Source organism: Electrona antarctica, assembly GCF_951216825.1.
Source record: "Electrona antarctica genome assembly, chromosome: 24".
NCBI lineage: Eukaryota > Metazoa > Chordata > Actinopteri > Myctophiformes > Myctophidae > Electrona > Electrona antarctica.
The window spans coordinates 27,902,866-27,919,000 of record NC_136803.1 but is presented as its reverse complement, the minus strand read 5'-3'; the positions used below and the strand labels follow the sequence as shown (position 1 = coordinate 27,919,000).

At 42.0% G+C, this 16,135-nt stretch overlaps 1 protein-coding gene across 3 annotated transcripts in view; it reads right to left on the bottom strand.

The window, feature by feature from the left end:
• The window catches only part of LOC306917677 (transmembrane protein 131-like), a 58,243-nt gene extending 44,256 nt beyond the window's left edge, over window positions 1-13,987 (bottom strand). For all 3 annotated transcript variants that reach the window (XM_079495966.1, XM_079495967.1, XM_079495968.1), the window contains exons 1-7: window positions 13,682-13,987; window positions 11,009-11,070; window positions 8,594-8,628; window positions 3,823-3,891; window positions 2,061-2,181; window positions 368-484; window positions 34-156 (exon numbers count right to left, since the gene is read on the bottom strand). In XM_079495966.1, coding sequence (XP_079352092.1) covers window positions 34-156; window positions 368-484; window positions 2,061-2,181; window positions 3,823-3,891; window positions 8,594-8,628; window positions 11,009-11,070; window positions 13,682-13,805 — 651 coding nt within the window. In that variant the 5' untranslated portion in view covers window positions 13,806-13,987. The remainder of the gene's footprint in view (window positions 1-33; window positions 157-367; window positions 485-2,060; window positions 2,182-3,822; window positions 3,892-8,593; window positions 8,629-11,008; window positions 11,071-13,681) is intronic.
• Window positions 13,988-16,135: the final 2,148 nt, after the last annotated feature.

Genomic DNA, 16,135 nt, shown 5'->3' with positions numbered 1-16,135 from the left:
GACAGCAAGTACCAGGTGTGTGGTTGAGTTTACCTGTAGTGGTTCGCTGTGGGGGTTGTGAATGTTGATAAGAGGAGAGAAGCTGCTATTGACAGGCACCCGGGCCCCAATGAAGGGCCGTAATCTGTATGGGTTGGGTATGCCCACTCCGAATACCTGGAGAGAAATTTGGACAAATGACATTTTCCCAATTTGAGGTTCCACACTTGTTCGAGACAACTTTTTTTTCTTCACTGCATTAGAAGAACTTTGTTGGTGTTCAGCCAACAAGAAAATGCAATCCGTGCACAATAGCCAGGGCTCTCCATTCATTTATCTATATTTGTTTTACTTTTCAAAATAAGTGTGTTCACAACTTCACACCAACCTGATATGTAAACACTCCGTGATGTGAGGTATTAATAAATAAAGTATTCTCTACGTTGCCGACTACTCGTGCCAAGAAAACTACGTCAAACGACGTGTTCCCCCCCGGATGAATTATCTGTAGAGAAAGGAAAGAGAAAAGAAAGAGAAAGGGAAATCTGAATATTTCTTTCATCTAAAATGCAAAGCTTCAGTCATTTGTTTTGGTGAGGTTACTGGACAGGTAAAGATTGAATATCTATGGTATAAATTCTCAAGGAAGATTTTCATTACATTTGGAAGGCACTTACAACAGTCATTTGCGCCTTCATTTACATACCATTAAATAACATAGACATTAACGTTTTACTAAAGTCTGCAATAATTGTGTTTTGGGCCATTTGCAGATCAGGCAAGGGGCTATTCCATGTCACTGTACCCCAAATATATTTTCATTCTTCCATGGACATTCATTTCAAATGATTCCGTCATATATGCAAATTAAAGCATGAGCAATTGATTCATAGTGGGGAGCTAGGGACAATGAATCATAATGTTAGAAAAGTCTGATTTCTGTATTGTTCCAATTTCAAATGAATAAAATGAACCCTAGGAGTTTGACTGTGCGATTCATGTTAGATACATAGTCTCACTTCATTTGCTACTCTCAATGTACACCTACAGAGTAAACATAGTGAGGTCACCGACTTTAGACTGCTTTAGATCATTTATATACTTCATTACAACGTCCCTTTCGATAAGTGTTGCTCAAAGGTATATAGGTCACTTGTGTGTGAGTGTGTCCCAAGAGGAGAAAGGCTTGACCCAGAAAACCATACATCACACAACTTTAACTAATGACACTAAAGGGTATTTATTCTCAGTGACTATTATATCACAATGAAAATGTTGAGCTTTAAATTTGAGAAAAATTTAATTTTCTTCATTTACTCAGAGTTTGCATGTTCTCCCCGTGTCCCCTAGGGTAGGTACCCTCACAAAAAACATGCAGTAATCCTGGTCTCTAAACTACCTCCCCCTGGCCAGCCGGGGCGCCTGATGGAGGGGAAAGGAACTGGTTAGAATAACGTGTAACGCGCTACGTCCAACCGGGGAAACTCCCCACTGTCAGGTGAAAAGAAGCAGCTTGGACTCCTCATGCATATTAGGAAGCATGAGGTCAGTCCGCTGCCCAGGTTGGCAGAGGAAGTGTAGCACCCAGGATTACATTATTAGATAATTGACACTGGGTGAAAGAATGGGTTGCAAGATCATGGGATAAAATCTAAAGAAACATTCACAGCACACATGCATTCATTCATTTTTGGGGGCTTTTTGGGTCTCCACTTGACAGGTAGGGGGGGGGGGGGGGGGGGGAGGGGGAGGGGGAGAGAGAGAGAGAGAGAGAGAGAGAGAGAGAGAGAGAGAGAGAGAGAGAGAGAGAGAGCAGGGGAGTGACAAGCAGCAAATGGTACGACCAGCCTGGAATCGAACCAGGGACTTGTTGGCATTTAGCCTTGTGCCAGAAATACCCACAAATACACACACAAACACGTGTCAATAGTGTCCTAAACACTCAGCTACCAGCTCCCCCAGTCAGTGGAGAAGACTGCTGGTGCCACAGGACTTCCTGTCGAATTAACACAAAATTCAAAAACCAGGGCATGACAATGACTTTTGTTGTACAGAAAATAAAATAAAGAAAAATCACCTACCCTGTTTTGAAAGAACGACGCATGGAAATGCGCAGTTGTGGCTGATATCGATATTAAGCTTATTTCCTCTTGGCTTGGGTTGTGCAAGTAAACTTTTTCCATTTTTGGCATGCCAACAGGCCTGGGCACATATGTGTGGGGCATCACATAAGGGATAAATACAAAGAAAGCACACACAAACACATCACGTCAATAGTGTCACCAACATGGTGAGGCAAAGCAATGTTGTTTTATGCTTTAGCTTTTTGCTTTATTGCTCTGTAGTGTAAAGCACTTTGAGCTGCATTTCATGTCATGAACGGTGCTATACAAATAGTTTTATTATTATTACTAGTCATTAGACAGACAACCGACCTCAAATCCTAACCTAACCCTAAGCGCAAGCATGGGAGCAGTGCATGTCCGACCGCGTGCATCCCTCCAGAGACCAATGAAAAACAAACCAAAATCAAAACAAACCAGCTTGATATTATCAGTGAAGTCTAGAAAAAGATTGTTGAGTGGTTTGGCGAAAGCAGCATGAATTTGACTGTCTCAGGAGGACCCAACGTGGTAAATAACATATTTTTGTATTAAGAGTTGTCGATTGAGAAAAACAGGAGGTAAATAATGCTGAGACAAGATTCCGGATGAATGAGAATAAGAGACAAGGGGCTCCATTTTCGTCACCGCTAAACCCCTTATCCCTAAACTTCTTTGCCTTTTTTTTACTATTTGTAAAAACTTTGTTGAATAGTTGAACTAGCCAATCTACATCGACACGTTGTGAGCTTGTAGACTGGCCATTTTAACTATTCAAAAATGTTTTGCAAAATAGTAAAAGAAAAAGGCAAAGAAGTTTAGGGATAAGGGCTTTAGCGGTGACGAAAATGGAGCCAAAGGTGTGAAACACTACAGGCTACAGAGGTTTGACATGCCTGTAGGCCTACAGAAAACAACACTTTGCATTGACTGCAAAGCGAGTTGAAAGGTAAATGTTTCTCGGTTTCCGTATTTTTAGGTTGGCCTGCGAGATTGTACAATCTCGGTGCGAGTTAAAGCTTCCTTTTGATCCACTCTTAGTCTTCCGCTCAGCCCTGAACTAGAGAGCTGTGGTGAAAACACCTAACGGATAAATATAAATGCATTCGGCAGGTGCTGCAAACGTTTTGCGCTTGTTGGGCCAAGTGGCCCTATTAGAACGAAAGGTAGTAATTATACAATTAGTACTTCTGGGAGTCTAGCCAACTCTTAAGACAGTCCATGACTGACAGTCCAATACACATCTATACTAAACTGAGAAACTTTATAAGCAACCAATGGTACTGAAAACAAGGTTAGAGCTAGCATAATGTGCTAGTTCCATTACAGGAAATAATTAATACAGCATAACCTAAATCATCATTCCTTTCAGCTTTTCATATGCAAAGAAGACCCAGCGGGTCTTTGCATTTGTCAGATTCCTCTGGTTGCCAGGTGGCCAAGTGATGGCATCGTGAAACAGGTGGTCAGAAACACATCAAGAGTCCACACACTGTCACACTTTCCTATGTTTTGTCATTCCAGACATTCCATTCATGTTGCACAGGCTGATTTCACAGATTTAGCAGCATGGAACGGCATACGTCGGAAATAAAAACCACGAACATACAGTTCGATACACAAAGATCTGCATGTTCTCTACATGATGATACAATAGTACAGCAACGCTCTGACCTACAGTCAGATAACGACAGAGACAAGATTTGCTGGGAGTGGCTGAACGTTAAAGATTTGTACTCACTGTTCATGGAAGTCGAGCATAGGTGGCTCGAAGCGTATGGGCCTGGTGTTCCCTCTGTGCAGAGGCAGGCTGGAGGGACAGACAAGACAGAGACAGGTTAGGAGGACAGAGACAGCGGTGCACTGCCGTGTGTTCATGTTTAGTGCCACAGTGTGAGTGGTGGTGGTGGTGGCACTGTCAAAACAGACATACCTCGGAAGTTAAAGGGGTTGTGTGTGTGTGTGTGCGTGTGTGTGTGTGTGTGTTCGGCGTGCGTGTGCGTGTGTCTCACAGTTAACAGGAAACCTGTCAAACCTGCTCAGGATGACGACAGGGCAGTGCATATTATTTCTCTCCCGTTACAGATTATTCACTTCTATAGCTCACAGAGCATGAGTTTCATTAAAAAGAGTGCCTTTTGAGCTTTAACAAAAAACATTGGAGGCAGCGCAATGGTTATTGTTGCTTGGCCCCTCACTATTGAGACGCCTGCACAACACCAATCAGTCCGCAAAAGGTAGCCTGGAGGTTCACATTTTGCATGCGTGTTTGCAAGAAGTCCTACAGCGTAAATAGATTTGAGAACACAAGCAAGTTTGAAAGCTCCAGATTTCTGCAAACAGTGCATCAGAGCTGTAGGGTAAGGTTTGCGAGGTTAAGTCATAAATACTGTGCGTGAGTATATATACACAGAGTTCCTCCTGGGGGAGCAAAATGTTGCTGTGCGAGTGTGTGTCATGTTAACAGTTGTAATCATGTCATTTTCTGATTGGCCCACGACAGCACAGTGACACAAGACACAAACCGTATGATGGCAGTAGATGATTGGTGTAAAAAGTGCTAGCAGAAGGCAGGAAGGTGTGAAATGGCCCACTATCTGTAGAGCCTGGCTCCATCAGCACTGCAAAGCGACCAACAAGCTGACCACAAGCAGCTTCCTGTTCTAGATGAGCGAGAGAGAAATACCCTATAAGAATTTTAACTCAGAAATGCTTCAGGGGCTCAGTGATAAATGCAACGAAAAGTCGAACTAAAGTGTTTCAGTTCCGTGGGAGGTGGGGGGGCAACACATTGGCAATTAATTTGGGTTAAGTTTGACTTTTCTGATCGTTGAGGAAACTTTTGTTGCTCCGTATCCATTTTAGGAGAAAATATTGACACAAAAACACAGAACGTTTAAGACAAGTGCATGTGGAACTTTGCCTGGGCTCTGCCAACTACACTTGAAATAATAAATAATAATAAATAATAAAGAATACCGGTATATTGCCGCTTTGGATTACAAAAAAGAAACATAGATTGCTGATACTGTAGAATCATTAGTCATTATTAAGAACTAAGCCTATACAGGGTGATAATAGACCCAATGTGTATTTTGGAGGTCTTCATCGACCTGATAGTTAACGTCTACTTCTCGCTTCAAATGGTTTTTTTCAAAAACATTCTTGAGCAATATTTAGCTGTAAATGACAGTGTGTCTTTGTTTACATAGCTGCCATGTTGGATACCCACACAAAATCAAGCAACGAACGCAGATTGATATGAGTCAGGTGGTCTGAATCTTTCATTATAAGGCTTATTGAGTTTAGCGGCCATTGTTAAAAAACAGACCACTGAATTCAGTGATTGAGCCATCAGAATGAAGCATTCAACCTAGCCACGTAATAAGCATTATTATGTTAAATCAATAATGACCAAATCAGAGTTTAAAATTCACGGCTCCTCCAGAGACAATAGGCAAATTAGTGCCGCACAATTAATCGAAAAAGGATCAAGATCTAGATTCTGGCACCTAATGCGATCTCATTTCTAAATTTGAGCAAGAATCGTGCAGCACTAGTTGGCTGTCGAATTCATTTTAGTTACTCATATGTTTTGAGAGAGGGTTAAGTCGAGCACTTTGATGTTGTCTGTTTAAACCCATTTTGGGCGGGAATCCCTTTGTGTTTTAACTAAGCATTATGTTATACTTTAGCTATTGAAAAATAGCAGATCTACAAGCTCATAGCGCGGCACCGAGTGGCTCCAGTTAACTAAAGTTAACCCATTCAGGCCTGACGTCGAAATTAAAAAAAAAAAAAGTTTTCTAAATCATGACAATTTTCTGAAAGATTTGAGGCACATTTTAACGATTTTTCAAAAATAGCAGACCTACAAGTTCATAGCGCGCCACTCGGTGGCGCGCTATGAGCTTGTAGATCTGCTATTTTTCAATAGTGCCACATTTTGCACATGTAGTAATGTTCAGTAACTACAGACTAAAAGACAACAAATATTTTCATGGAAACAATGAGATTCGTGAAAGAATCGTGATCTCATTTCTTGTGGAGGAAAATCGAGATGCACATTTGAGCAAGAATCGTAAGGCAAATGCAGAAAATCCAGACATACTATATAGACACGTCTTTGAGGGCTGTATAGAAAGGGGGGGGGGGGGTCTGTACAGTATTAGCCCATTCAACTGCAGCAGCGGTGGCGATACAGTATCCTTATCACAAGAACTAATAAACACACTGATCCAGCCGGTGGACATTGACCTCCTATTATCATCAAGCTAGCTTTTCAAACACATGACTGTACAGTGTCCTCCCTTACAAATACACGACGCGACGAAGTGGCATATTACCAAGTAAAACTACAGCTACTGTATGCAAACTGAATTCAAAGCTTTGCCAACGACAACAGGTGACATCTTCTCGATAGAAGCTACAGTCAGCCTGTTGTGTGTGTGTGTGCTTATGAGCCCTGATAATAAATCGCCTTTAATTGTATAGCACCTTTCACACAAAATATGAAGCCCGACATGCATTACATTAAAGGAGGTAAAAAAAGAAAAGTTAAGATAGGGCGAGAAAAAAAACGGTTTTGCACTAAAAGAAAAACAAGAACATGAACAGAAAACAGCTAAAAATGCGTATGTAAAACACAATAAAATGGAAACATGCCTATTGTGAGACGTCAAAAGGCTAGGTACAGTAAACCTATTTGTATAGGATGTTTCAGCGACAGGGCATTAAATGTCGTCAGACTGCCTCTCGAATCTCTTTAGGCAAGTGTTCCATAACTTGGTCTGCGGTAGAGTGGCGCGCTATGAACTTGTAGGTCTGCTATTTTTGAAAAATGGTTAAAATGTGCCTCAAATCTTTCCGAAAATTGTCATGATATAGAAAACTTTTTTTTTTTTTTTTCGACGTCAGGCCTGAATGGGTTAACTTTAATCAAAACTCTCTCTCTCTCTATTACACCCCCCCTTGTTCCCTCTATTTGTAGTCGTTCTCATCCTAAACATTGCGACTCCACGTTGTGTTTTAGCTGTGAATACTACAGTGGCTATTTCACTGGGACCGGAGATGGGGAGGGGCATGTTCTCTTTCAACCCATGCCCAAGGTGATGTCATTCCTAAGGCATGCTGTGTCGGGTACGTGTGGAGGGACGCATCCCGTTGCAAAAGGGATACTGGTGCAGGGCAGAGTTGAGTACACAGACACACACACACACAGGACATACAACTCTCACCCTGCCAGATTCACACGTGGGTCTCTATGGGCGTGTTCACAACAAGGCCAAGCAGGCCTCTGATCTGGAGGACTGTGATTGGACGAATTCCAGAGCATGAGAGCTGGACTCGCTTTTAGGGGATGTAAAGCACCAGGAGGGGGGGGGTGCAAACAATTGCGTAGAATGTGCGCGCATGTGGTCATGGCAATAATCTTGAAACGTGCATACGTGTAAACACACATCACATGCCTCCTAAAATACCTTCGAACTTGGTGGTTTCAAAATTCTGCCAGAGTTTTTCATTGTCGTTTTCATTTTCAAGAAGTCTAGACATTCTCCCGATAACCCTATGTGTATTAGTTAGATGACGATGCATCTTCAAATAGAATTTAAACAAATCTCTCATGAAAGTCTTGACGAATCTAGTGTCCTTCCCGCCCCTGGGCAATCGGCTAGCCGACAGAGGCTGCAGGGAAAGCGAGGTTGGAAACTAGGACAAGGTGTGCTAATACTGCAAACGGTGACATGCTTCACTGCCACACCTACTAAAATGCCAATCCTCTTTGCTACAGCCATGGACCATATTCACACTGCTTGCCATTTGGGAATTTGTTTTACTGGGAAAATAAACAAATCCTTGCATCGAATCTCAGCTTACAAAAGCATGCATGCACTATGTGAGATTTCTAGTGACTGTAGCCTGAAAATATGTTTCAGGAGGGAAGCAATTGCTGCTGAAATGTGCCATTATTAAACCCTTCAAAGTTATCCATTGTCTTGTGTGCGTGCACGCGTGTGCGTGTTAGAGAGAGAGAGAGAGATGGGAATCCATATCTGCATCGCAGAGAGGAAGGCTTTTTAGGACGGAATAAAATAGGCAGTTGCACGTATTACATAATCATGTTTGTAAAGATCAGGGGAAAAAAATTGAATCGTTTCCACCTGCTGCTTAGAAATGCAAGAGTGAGGCGTTTGTCACGTGGGACATTAGGAGTAAACATTTAGACCATGCCAGAAATACTTTGGAAAGGCAGCTCGACAACACATTTCTGTATACCTGACAAGTGACAACTTGCCCGACATTGCATTGTTCCGTCCTGGACTACTGATGCGATGCAAATGCCACATATGTGTCCTCCCAGCAACGAAATCTCCCTCTCCCATCTGAGCCTAGACAATAAAGTCTAATCTAATCTTAGATTAGTTTAAAACAAAACGCCAAGGATTATTTATGAAAACTGTCTGAGCCCTGTCAGAGACAATAATGCAATAGTAAACATAATCAAGTCTTACCTTTTTTGATGATATGAATTTATGTCAGACTCTGTCTGTAAAAGAAAGTAAGAATAGTTTCATTGGACATAGCAGGAAATAGACAAGTGACAAATTGTACTAGACTATAACCTTTGCAGTTTAAAAAAACAAGATTAAAGTGCTTAACTTGAGGTATTACTCATAGGCTAAGAGATGCGATTCAGAATGCACTTAATTATATATTTTGGGCGGGAACCCCTTTTGGTGTTGGCATTATGTTATGCTTTAGCCATTGAAAAATAGCAGATCTACAAGCTCATAGCGCGCCACCGAGTGGCGCGCTACGATCTTGTAGGTCTGCTATTTTTGAAAAATCGAAGAACGACTGACATAGAAACATAGCTTTTTCAGAAAACTGTCCGGATGTAGAAGACATTTTTAGAATCTGATCTCGGGTCAAAATGGGTTAAGCTGGGCCCCAGGCACTGCTCAGTGGCTGCCCACTGCTCCAAAACGTTAGGTGGGGTCAGGCAGAGGACACATTTCTCCACAGGGATCAATAAAGCATAACTCATCTTAAAAAAGTCAGAGGGCATCTAGCAAGTCAGAGGGGGTGCATACTTAGTTTAGACTAGTCATTGGTTAGACATGTGTTAAGGTCAGGTTTAGGTGTGCTGCCCCGTGGGAGGTTAGGGTTAGGGTGAGGGTTTGAGATAGGTTGTAGTTGTAGGACTAATGACTGGTCTAACCAAGGTTGTAGTTGTAGGACTAATGACTGGTGTGAAGTAAGTGGTGCAACTCTGTGTGGGGGTCCCCGGGGGGGGGGGGGGGGTTCCAGACCCACAGGAACGCGCTCAGGGTGCCGGCCCAATTCCGGCGAGCCGCCCCGCGTCCGGAACGGTTGAGAAATGACAGAGTTACCGTGTGGGGGCCCCTCTACTGTACTGTACTGTACTGTACTGTACTGTACTGTACTGTACTGTACTGTACTGTACTGTACTGTACTGTACTGTACTGTACTGTACTGTACTGTACTGTACTGCCACTGTACTGTACTGGCACACCCCAAATCACCATATATACAGTTGAGTTAATATGTGCGTGTGTTTGTGTGCGTGTGTTAGGTTGCGCACAGGTGGTGAAAAACAACCATGCTGTTTTCGTGCTCAGACGCACCCACCCACCCAGAGACACACATAGTCACTTAAGGAAGTGGTTGCACCACTTAAAAATAAAGCTAGTCAGAAAGTCTAGTTTTCTGGCTCCTTCCCCTTAAATGTGCACGCACACGTTACATCTCCCGACTTGTTAGTTGTTATAAGGATTACGAGCTTGTCATAGGATAGTTTAGTGAGAAAGCGGCCAATGAATAATGGAAAAACTTCTGGTGCTGCTGAACGATGCCTTCAGCGGTGCACGCGAGGTCAACTCACACACACGTTAGAGACTCTCTGGCTCAAACAAGAAGTAGCAAGTGAGGAGGTTAGGTTTCAGCACCACTAGCTACAGTATTGTGTTGCCAGCCACTGCTGCTCTGCCATTTTTTTTGCAGTTAATATGACTTGAAGCTGACAGCTTGGCTATATGAAATCATAAGATTAAAAACATTGAGTTTCAAGTCAACAGAATTTTGTGTCCTATTTGTCGTTTGAGCAAAAGAAAGGACTTGTGACAGAAATTAGGCCAGTCGGTGGTTATTGGTTTCTGCATGCCTTTAGCACGTCTTAATAAATAAATAATATCTAAGGTGTTTTTAATTTCGGTTATACTAAGAGGGCATTTTAGCATTGAATAAGGATGAACACCAGTGAAGTAACTAACCCATTTTGGACGGAAACCCCTTTTGGCGTTTTAAACATTGTTATAATTTAGCTATTGAAAAATAGCAGATCTACAAGCTCATAGCGCGCCACCGAGTGGCGCGCTATGAGCTTGTAGATCTGCTATTTTTGAAAAAACGACTGACATAGAAAGTTTAGAAACATAGCTTTTTCAGAAAACTGTATGTTTAACTATATGTTTTTGGTCTTTTTTCCCCCCTGTCTCTTTCGGAGGGATGAAGAGCAGGGCATCAGGCAGCACATATTTGTGTTTATCTCAACAGAGGGGGTGCCGAGTATGGTTGATAGCAAGCTATAGAACTAAACTAGCACTAGAGTTACAAAGCGCCGCGATCATGCTGCCCCTTCATGCTGCCCCTTCAACATCTGAAAGCTTGGCATGCAACAGACCCTGCCGCTGACAAATGGCTACTGATAACGGTCTTATAGAGGAAGTAACGCGCAAGTGATACCGATCTGAACTTCACTCCCACTGACATGGACCTAGCAATGCATGCATGCATGCATGCATGCATGCATGCATGCATGCGTCCCCGATAGTTTATCATACACCCACCCATGGTTTATCTATCAGCCAGACTAACCAGGAGGCAGGAAATGAGACTCGTCTTACCTGCAAGAGGCCTTCATCCCCAAAGTGAAACACCTCTAAGATTGTGTCTGTCTGAATAAAAGCTGTGGAGAGAGAATGGTCAGCAGTTAAAATTTGTATAAATAAATAAATACATACATACACCCTACACACACAGTGTATATATACACACATATATATAAAGTACAGTATACATACATATATAAAGAGCCCGACTGATTTTGTAATTTTTAGTTAGATGCGAGTCCTAGATCACCAATATTCTATCAAAAGGTGCAAACGTTTTTAATTTATAAAAGAGAACATTTAACTATAATTGTATTTAAACTCTTAAGCCATTTATTATCACTTAAATACCAAATACACGCGTATATCTTGTAGATCAGCTATTTTGGTAAACTTTAACATTTTGACTTAAGAATGACATGCCCAAACTATAGGGACGGAGAGGTTGAAATTGGTTAAAAATCAGGACACATCGTCTGCTACTGCGATACCAAAAAAAGAAAGTCATAAAGACTGATATATGGGTCAGGCTTGCACGATTACCTAAGCCAAGGCCACTTAAGCATCTCTCTGATGAATTGAAAATGGTGGACCCTGTTGTAAATAAGTGTAATGCTTTATCATGGTGTCATCCACAGTAACAGTTTTGGTATTGACTAGTTTAGGTAGGTTAGGTAGGTAGTTTAGGTAGGTTTTTATTGCAACGTTTCGGTCGTCAGACCTTCATCAGGCATGCCTGATGAAGGCCTGATGAAGGTCTGACGACCGAAACGTTGCAATAAAAACCAACCTAAGTGAAGACAGTGTGCGGGATTCTCTTTTTTCTACCTATCAGTTTCCTGTTATCCGACGCACCTGTCCTTTGTATGTGTGCAGAAGGACTTTTTCGTATGGTATTGACTAGTTTGAAATGAACCCATTCTGCAATCAATCAATCAATCCCTGATAACACTGCTTAAAGTTAAACATTCATGACAACTTTTCTCTGATTGCTTTCAAGGAATAGTGGAAGCAAACATGTCTTTTCTATCAAAGAGGAAGTGTGGCTCTTCGTCGAACAGTATTGCAACCATCTGTCCAGAACTTTTTCATACCTAGTTTCAGTGTCACTGTAACACGGATTGGAGCCTAAAAGCCTGGTTACCGAGGCTAACTGGAGCATAGCCTTCTTGCCCTTAAAAGTCCTACACCATTCTGGGAAACAAAACTGTTTTTTTGTACTGCAGTATTACCTGTAAGACAAGTTGGCTTAAAGTCATCTAAGGTATGTGAATATATAGGCTAGTGATGTTGACTTAACTCTCTTCTCCAGGTAACATGGCATTTTATTCTCATTTACTTTAAGCCAACTTGTAAAGTCATCTAAGGTAGGTGCACACCTTAGATGTTGACTTAACATTCTCCAGGTAACATTGCATTTTATTCTCATGAGACATCCAGCCAGGCTTAGTTAATAGCTGCTACAAAGTGTGTGAGACAAGTGACAGCATACATGTTTTTGCTGTTTGTAAGTATTACAGTTTCGATTCAGTTTCGATTCACATAACAGAGCTTGGATTTGTATGGCAGATTGAAAATATGCCATATGTAACTTTATTAACCTATCCAATTCAAATAATAATAATTTGATAGATTTTGACATTTGCATATCTATCATATATGCAAATGTGAAAATCTATCAAATACATCTATGATAGTATTGATTCTACGGCTATGAATAATTATGAAAATAATTGCCTATACATAGTTATTCACTGACTACAAACATAAGCAAAGAAAGTTGTTTTCTCCCCGTTGTCTCCATAGAGCTGATCAGTCAACCTTCCTTGAGAATCAAAACATGTCTGTCTCCATGGCTATGTTTTATTTGTGGTGGTGGGTGGCCAAAAACACAGTAGAATATTCAATCTTGTACTAAATGTATCCATCCATGTGTAACTCTGAGAGGGTACAAGACAAGTTAAACTAAAAAGGGAACAATTTACAGTACATGTCTTAACTTTTCGGGCAAGGGACGCCTGCGGTCGCAGACAATAAATGAATGTGGTTGTGTTGTGTGTAGGAACTAGACTTCTACTTTCAAATGTCTATTTTGGTGGTGGGTGCCTGGGTGGAGGCAGTGTCGCTTGCCGAAAAGAAAAACTGCTAAAATATATATATATATATATATATTATAAACAAAGAGGTATCAATTAGTAACTCTGGGAGGATACAAGTGTAAAGGCTATATGAGAATGGTGTACTCCGAGTTAAATGTCTTAACTTTTCGGCCGCAGAGTGTAAAATGAAGGTGGTTGTGTAGGAACTAACTTGCCCTAAAACTTCACGCTAGCTCTGCGGCTAACTTCGTGTCGCTACCGCGGTAGATAAGGGAGGGCGTCCTGGTCAAACTTTGGACAGTTTTGTCGTTTGAAGAAACATTTCGCCGTGAACCCGAGCTATACAACCAACGACCAAAGCCGTTTTTAAAGAAGACTCAAATAAGCAGACCAAAACAAACAAACAAACTAAAGCCACTTGTAGGAGGCTAACTTCCCATAGCTGCCCATTTAAAGGCTCGATGACTAGACACGCTGGCTGGCTGGCAGTTCGGCTGCTGCTCCTCCTTCCCTCTGGAGTTTACACTTTCTTACTTTACAGTCAAATTAAAACCCACAAACAACACCCAAAACGACAACAACAACGCACCTTTCTTGTTCGCCTGCGCCACGTGGAAAAGAGCGACGAATAGGATCCGCGCGAGGACGAAAAAACGCGTCCTTCTCGACATTAAAAACTCTGGGGGACTCGTTGTTGCTCCTCTGTGCGCCATTCTCCTTCCCTTTGGCTGGCTGGGCTTCTTCTTTCTGACTAGTAACTAACTGCCGTTCTTCTAACTTCTTCTCGGACTGCCTCCGATGTGATGTGTGTGCGCTCAGCAGCAGACGCGTGTTTCTCAAACATGACAAGACGGGTTTGTCTGTGTGTATGTGTGTGGGGGGAAGGGGGGAAGGGGGAAGGGGGGGGGACAGAGTGGGGACAACAGTTGTGACATAGGCTCACGTGGACGCGCTGGAACAGCAGTAGCCTCGGTCCCAGGCTTACTTTTCTGCGAAAAGAAGAACAGCAGGGGGCCATGGGCCAATGTTTCAGAAAGAACACATCTCTTTTTTTTATGTCACGACAACCGTCCTTGACTGGTCTGGTCGGTGGTGGCTGGTGGGGCCCGGCCAGACAGAAAATAGAGCCAATAATGAGAGTTAATGAGTGTGTATTACATTTTAATATAGTAGATGAATAGTGACTACAGAGACATTTTCATTAATATAAAGTTAAAAATGTGATGACTGAGCAGGCTACATTTTAATAACGCTAGTTAAATGGTTCTCAGAGATCCCTCATGGTAATTAAGGGGCCCCTGACCTGTTCACCGGTTAGTTTGACTCACCGTTAATACAATAAATTAACCCAGCACCAGCAGTATAGAGGGCTCCACTGTACTAGATTATTCCTCTCTTGACTTTATAGAATCAATTAACACTCAAACTTTGACACATACCAATTCAGAATTGACTTTCTCATGCTCCAAAAACTTTTCGCTCTGTCAAGATCGTGACAGACTTTTACTTGTAAAGTACACAGTTGCCATTGGATTCCACAATGGAGACTTCACTGTATGTAGGCCTACTGGCCTAGGCCTACTTTAATGTAGTCCACTGTCTGTACAATTTACAATTTAGCAGACGCTCTTAATCCAGAGCGATTTACATTAAGCAAGAACAAAAAGCATGGGAATACATCACATATGTAAAATGCATTTATCAAGAAACATGCGTAAGCTAAGAATGTAACTAGAACATATCTATATAATGACACTATACATATAAACTATACATATATGCTATACTATGCTGTACATATATACTATGAAGTGCTATACATACAATGCAATTATTGTGCTGTCTACATGACATGCTATAAGTTTCAAATGCTATCAAAGTCTAAAAAGTGCTGTCTAAGGGGGTAGGGTAAGTGCTATGGGCCATGATGGAGTCTGAAAAGGTGGGTTTTCAGTCCACGGCGGAAGATCTGTATTCAGATTGTAGGCCTAATTGCCTGAGATTAAACATATATCACCAATAATAAGGTACCAGTGGCAAGGCCCAGGGCAGGGCATTGGTGAATGAATGAATTCAGCTCACTCCAAACAAGACTTGAACTATTGTGCTGAATTATTTGTGCATGTATAATTAAACAACCCTGCCTTTTTACTATTATTTTTGCCTATTGTTTTTAGTTCAATGTTTGTTTTAAAAACGCCATTGACAATGAAGGGAAAATGTACGTCATATTGTCTCTTTATTGTTAATGGCATTTAATGTTTGTGTTGGCACCGTTTGTTTTACATCACCATTACATCACCTATTAATCAACATGAGTTAGACTTTAATATATTAGCGCCCCTCACTTCACACGGGTGTGATTTTGTAACTTCTGCGTTGTGCTGAGTCAACTTGGCAAAAGCCTGACTGCTGGGCGCCAGTACACTTTGTTTAGTCAGTAGTCACCTATCCAATTTTGTTTGGCAAGATGTTGTACAGTACGGTAGGTTACTATTGTACACAGGCTCCACGTGAGTGTGGATTGAGTACTCAGTCTACTAGTAATGTATGTCTCTGGTTGAACTCAAGAGGGCAGCAGAACAACACAAGGAATGTACAGTAAAGTCAGCAGAGCATTTATTGTCTCCACCAGGCCGAAGGCATGGGGAGAGAGTATGTTTTGCACTCCGTCCGTGTGTCCGTCCGTGTGTCCGTCCTTCCGTCCGTCCTTCCGTCCTTCCGTCCGTCTGTGAACAGCTAATCTCCGGCACCGTTAACCCGGTCGATGCCAAACTTTGCACACACACTCCCTGGATGCCAACGATGAACCTCTGCCCCACATTTTCCAGAACGGCCTGTTATAGCGCCACCATGAGGCAGCTTTTCACATTTTCTACCTAAAACTACACCGATCTGCGTGAAACGTTGCATGCACACTCCCTAGAGGCCAAGGACAAACCTTTTACCTGCCTTTTCCGCATCTGCCTTTTATAGCGCCACCAGGAGGCCGACTTTTGTAAAACACATTTTTTGATATTACTCCTCCAGATTCTGTCCAAAA